Source organism: Bactrocera latifrons, unplaced genomic scaffold (genome assembly GCF_001853355.1).
Source record: "Bactrocera latifrons isolate USDA-ARS-PBARC rearing strain unplaced genomic scaffold, ASM185335v1 scaffold_29, whole genome shotgun sequence".
Classification (NCBI taxonomy): Eukaryota; Metazoa; Arthropoda; class Insecta; order Diptera; family Tephritidae; genus Bactrocera; species Bactrocera latifrons.
In genome coordinates this window covers 1,673,158-1,679,157 of record NW_017536518.1, presented here as the reverse complement: position 1 = coordinate 1,679,157, position 6,000 = coordinate 1,673,158, and the positions used below count along the sequence as shown (strand labels likewise).

The 6,000-nt window shown below is 37.5% G+C and overlaps 1 protein-coding gene across 4 annotated transcripts in view; it reads left to right on the top strand.

The window, feature by feature from the left end:
• Positions 1-6,000, top strand: part of LOC108970219 — a 209,182-nt gene that overhangs the window by 77,796 nt on the left and 125,386 nt on the right. For all 4 annotated transcript variants that reach the window (XM_018935490.1, XM_018935492.1, XM_018935491.1 and 1 more), the window contains one exon: positions 350-2,312. In XM_018935490.1, coding sequence (XP_018791035.1) covers positions 2,027-2,312 — 286 coding nt within the window. In that variant the 5' untranslated portion in view covers positions 350-2,026. The remainder of the gene's footprint in view (positions 1-349; positions 2,313-6,000) is intronic.

The window sequence follows — 6,000 nt, the reverse complement described above, 5'->3', positions numbered from 1 at the left end:
TGATATAAAGAAAACTAAAAATAGAAAATGAATAAAAATTGTTAAATTTGGTGTGTTAAAACTTAAAGAATAGTTTGAAATAATTATAATAAAAAATTAATTGATATGGAGAAAATAATTAACAAAATAAATAAATAGACGATTTTATTTAAATAAGAACAAAACTGCAACAAAATTTAACTGAAATGAAATAAAACTTCAAATTATTATTTGGCACACAATTAAAAGTTTATGGCTTAACATTAAACTGAATTCAATTTGCAAATATCTAATATTTTTCATAAATTGTGACAGCTTCAATTTCAAAAGCGCAACTCTAATTCGAAACTAATAGAATTTATCTTTACAGATTTAAGCAAATCTCCAACTATTCATGCAACATAAACTAAAAAACATTGACACAGTACACAATTAATAAACCCATACGTTGTGTATGTGTATAAAATGTACTAAGTACACGTGCATGTAGTGGTGCGTGAAAATCGAAAGTGTTTTGCGGCAGGAAATTATTAATAATGCGCGCGCTGTGGCCGCAGATTTAAGCTAATTAATTTGTATGCGCTTGTAATAGCTTACAATATAAAGCAGTAACAGCAAAAACAACTATAAAAACAACAAAAACACAAAGACATTATTAGCTGCAGTAGCAAATTATGAAATTACAAAAACAAAAAATCAGCGGTAATTATTAGCAGAAAACGCATAGTAGGGCAGCGGATGCAGCGCATCTGTCAGCGGACGAAGCCTGCATTTATTAGTTGTTCACCGCAGAACCATAATCAGTTGCCTGCCATAACGCGCGACGCAAGACCACATAATTCAAATAAAACACGCATCCGCCACACAGTATTATCAGCGCGCTGCAGACGCCGAACACAGTTCAAGTGTTTGCGCGTGTGTGTGCGTGAGTGTGTGCGGCGGAAAGTGCTCGAGTGAAAATTGTGGCATTTGAATTTTGCAAATTGAATATAGCAGCAATACACACAGCGCTGCGGCATGTGCAACAAAAGTGTTGAACGCGCGTGTAAACAGTGATGTCTTCAATTATTATTTTCTCAAACGCAATTTAAGGCATAACGGCATAACCAAAGGGATAGAGTGTTGCGGATTTTTTGCTTGAAGCCGAGTGCCGAGTGTCAAAATAAAAGTGTGTGTATCCGTTAGCTGAGTGCCGCGTAACCAAAAAAAAAAACAAAGGAAATAATCTTAAACAGCAAAAGCAGCGCGTGTAGCCACACGCACACATATAAACACGCGCAGTGTGTAGGAGAGTAAACAAAAACTATCCACTCTAACGGCAACACGTCCGTCGCGCTGCAAACGCAACTTTCGCTGGATGTCTGTGCGCGCGTCGCGTCCGCCTGCTGATCTGTCATAAAATATCAATTTGTGATTTTTCAATTTTGCCGCCGACAGATAAACGCAAACGTGCTGCCACAAGGGTGCCCCGCGTCTTGCGCAGCCTCTACGAGCGCTCGATCATTTATTAGCCGCATTAGACGTGCCACACATCCTAAGTAGCGGCGTTGCCGGTGTGTATATGTGTCTGTATGCAATAAGAAAACTAATAATTCGGCTAGTGAACGCGTGTGCTCCAAGTGCGAAAAAATAAGCATATAACCAAAAACCAACAACAATAACAACAAACTAGTATAAACATGCATACATACACTGTGTACAAACTTAGTGGTGTTTGATTGCGGTGCGTATCTCAACCGCTGCGGTCTGTGGCAACATTGCGGCGAAACGTGCTCGCATTAGCTTAAGCCACAATTGGCAAATACACAAATATACAAACAGTCGTAATAACATACGTTAGCGCGTCGCTTGTTCCATTCAATTCATTTGCTGCGCCAAGACAACGTGCCACACACAACTTGACTTTGCTTGACATTCCGGCTTACGCGGCCGACGTCACCTTGAAGTGCTACTCGGCTGTCTGCCTGCCGGTCGCTTGATTGAAGTGCTTCGTTGTATTGCGGCCGTAAAAACGTGCGACCAAGTGTGTGCTTGTAATTTGCGGTCAATGAAATTTCCTCTTAGCCGCGTCCTTGGAGGCTTCGTGTCGTCGTGCGCCTCCGTTGCGGTTTCCGCGTTATCGCTATCCTCACACGCGTTGCAGGCCTGCAAGTGTGAGGCGTCACCTGAGGTGAAGATGTCAACGTCGGCGCGGCACACACACAGCCGCGGCTCGACGCGCAGCCAACGCCAAGTGCGGTGTGGTGTCAGCAGCAATTGTGGCAACGGGATTAGCAATTTTACGCAGTGCTTAATTACTTGCGGATTGCTTTTGCTCTTGGCTGCCGGTAATGGTAAGTTTCTTTGCCTTCTTTACTACTTGTACTCGGAATTTAATGCTTATCGATTTCGTTTCGTAATTCTTGCGAAAGCATACTTTCGTTTAAGTCTTTCGTTGGTAATTACAAGGCGGTAGCGGTGGGTTTTGTATAATCTTAATGTGGCTAAGTGGCAAAAACGAGTAGCTAAACATTATAAAAGCCCCAAAGCAGTTTAATTAATTTGAGCTTTCTTTATTTTTTAATACTAGTTCTTAAGGCTAGTTGGTAGAAAGATGTGTTCAAACTTAGCAGTTAGTCTTTAGGACCGAGTGAGACCTGCGCATTATTTTAAAACCTTTCAGATGTGGAAATGAGGAAAACTTTCAGACTTCTCAGCCAGGTAGTCTTTTAGAAACGTAATAACATTCAATGTTTTTCCTCCTGATCCTCGATTTGTTATAAAAATTAAGAGTCCATAGTCCGTGAGCTAAAGTATAGTAATTATCAAAATTGCCTAGACTGGCTATGGTATAGTCAAATGCTTCTATAGTTGGTGGTGTGTTTGTAAAGCTGTTCTTAAAGAAACGGTAACCGAAGATAGGATCCATTATAACCGATGCAACGTTCATGTTGAGTTTAACCATAGCTTTACATGTATATCCAATATTTCTTAGGATTAAAGCAAACACTTTATAATTAGCTTCAACTCGAAAGTAAAAGACAGCTTTAATATGCCTTTTCTCTCAGGCAATCGAAGCCTGTAAAATTAAGTATGTTTTGAGTAATATTGTAGATAGTATACTGGTTAAATTTGGTACATATGATGGTTGCTCTACAGATAATGACACTGCAAACAAATGGACCCGGACTATTGCCACACCCACAAATAGGCGAAATACTTAAAATCAGTAAATTGGGTTCCAAAGAAGTCGAAATGAGAATGTATCGTCTACCCGATTACAACCACATCACTAATTAATAGTATACCCTTTGGAATGTTATAAGTCTATTTGAGTCTGAAATTGGTATCACACCCGTTGAAAAAGACAATCGATGCAATTAAGTTCTGACATCATTCAAATGGCGTCAATTACTTCTTTTGCAAGAACGAATTCGATGAATCCGATTTTCGAATACTCTCCCACTAAATCAAGGCGTATGTCATAGCATATTCATATACTAGCATATTCAATACTGACTTCTAAAGCTTGAATTGGCTGGTTTATTGCTAAAGGCCAATGCCTTCAAAGACCCTCGCCATAAGTAGTCTAATATTATTAGATCAGAACTTCTTAGAGGCCATTCAATGGCACTGTTTTGTTGAAATAATCGAATCATCATTGATATCGCTCTCCATTGACAGTAGCGGTGTCACCAGTTTCATCTCTAAAGAAGTGCGGATCGATGATTCCAGCAGACCAAAAACCACAGCAAACTGTCAATTTAGGTGGATGTAATGGTTGATCGTGAAACATTTTTGGATTTTCTTCGCTTCAGAAGCGGCAGTACACCTCCATCGAGAAGATGAGATCGTTATCCTTTTCAAGTTGTTCCGAGGCAAAATCAACAAATTTACTGCGTTTATGGTGGTGCAATGGCTTCAGTACTTGAGTGAGAAGAATTTTATATGAATACAAGTCCAAAGCCTTTCTCTGATAGGTTGTGGTTTGAGACTTGCGGTCTTCAGCAACACTTGCCTGAACGGCAGCAATAGTTCCATTACTTCTAGCGCTTCATGGAATTAAAATGATTAATTGAAATGAAATTTCTGATGCCTCTTAAAAAAGCCAGTATGTATGAGTACAACAAATGACGACCGTCTGCCTGTCAGTATATCGATCTGAAACCTTTACAGGAAAATGCTCGTTTGTTCGAAATCGCTTTTATCGAACTACTTAGGCATATGGTCGCTATACAAACTGGAAAATCGGAATTATGTACTTATATGGAAAGCTTTTTCATTTGAAGAGATATCTTCTCGAAATTTATCTATGATAGTGCTAGAATCTCCGATTATATTGTATATAGATGCCTCAAACTGACTGATCAATATTAAGATAAAGTTCTTTTCAAATTATTTTATGATATAAGAAAATGTACGAGTGTGTAGTATTATATCTACTGAACATCTACATCTGATATTAACGTTTTTTTCTTTAGTAGTTCATTTCTTTTTCATGCCAGTAGTATTATGATTCGGTGTAAAAAATCAATTTTACTAGTTTACTTACACTTCATGTAAAAGTATGAGATGGAGGTGAGTCTGTTTGATTTCTATGATATTATTTTCTCAGAGATTTTAAATTTCCTATTAAAATTTAATATGTGTTTCGGATTTTTTTACTTAAGAAAGTCCTTGCCTAAAATAACCTAAGGATTCCAGCTGATCAGGAATCTCTGTAAAATAAATTGAATATCATCTTTTGAATTGCAATAGATAATCCATATTTTGTGTACTTTTATAACACACGGATACACTTTTTTAGGCTTATTATTACTATATATTTATGAGATCATATGTGGCAAGGAGTAAGGCTCGATCCCCAAATATCAATTAGAAACCTTTATATACTTTTCGGTAAGGTTTTTTGATTAGTAATGCCCATATCACTTCTACCGATAATGTGGAAGCTTTTTGAGAAAATTCTTATAAAATGTCTAAATAAAATTATTGGATGAAAAACTATAACTCCAGCGCATCAGTTTGGATTTCGAGCTAACCTTTTTGCGGTTGGTCCAATTCGCAGAATTACACAAATTATTGAAAAAACCTTTGAAAAAAAAAAATTCTTTCCTGCCGTGTTGGATGTCACAAAGAACTTTTTTCGAAACCGAAACACCATTTTGATGTAATAAAATTATATTTATCAGATCGCTAATTCCGCGTTAAACAACAAGTATTATATTCTCAAGGAAATAAAAGTAGTAGTTCCACAAGGTAGTGCGCTGGGCCGTCTTCCTACAACTTTGCAACAGCCACATTTAGATATGATACCGTGTTGCTTTCTGTTGCTAGTTGTGAACACGAGCCGACTACTAATCTCAGAAAAGTTGTAAATAAAGTCCTACAATGGGTTGAGAAATGGCAGTTGGTATGCAACTCAAAAATACGGATATTAATTGGTTAATTGGTAACAAATCGCTGTTATCCATTGAAAAAAAGTTACTCCTCTATACACAAATACTCCGACCGATATGGAGCTATGTTGCACAGCTCTGAGGTTTGAAACACAACTAATAAGAAAGTAATACACCAATTTAAAAAAAAAAAAAAAAGTAAGGAAGGGCTAAGTTCGGGTGTCACTGAACATTTTATACTCTCGCATGATAAAGTGATAAGCGAGATTTCAGGCGTGGTTGTGAACCGATTTCACCCATATTCGGTACATGTCATCAGAGTGTTAAGAAAATATTATAAACCGAATTTCATTGAAATTGGTCTAGTACTTCTTGAGATACGGTTTTTGGTCCATAAGTGGGCGACGCCCATTTTCAATTCTAAAAAAAAAGCCTGGATGCAGCTTCCTTCTGACATTTCTTCCATAAAATTTAGTGTTTCTGACTTTTTTTGTTAGTCGGTTAACGCACTTTTAGTGATTTTCAATACAACCTTTGTATGGGAGGTGGGCGCGGTTATTATCCGATTTCTTCCATTTTTGAAATGTATATGGAAATGCCTAAAAGAAACGACTCTATACAGCTTGGTTGACATTGCTATAGT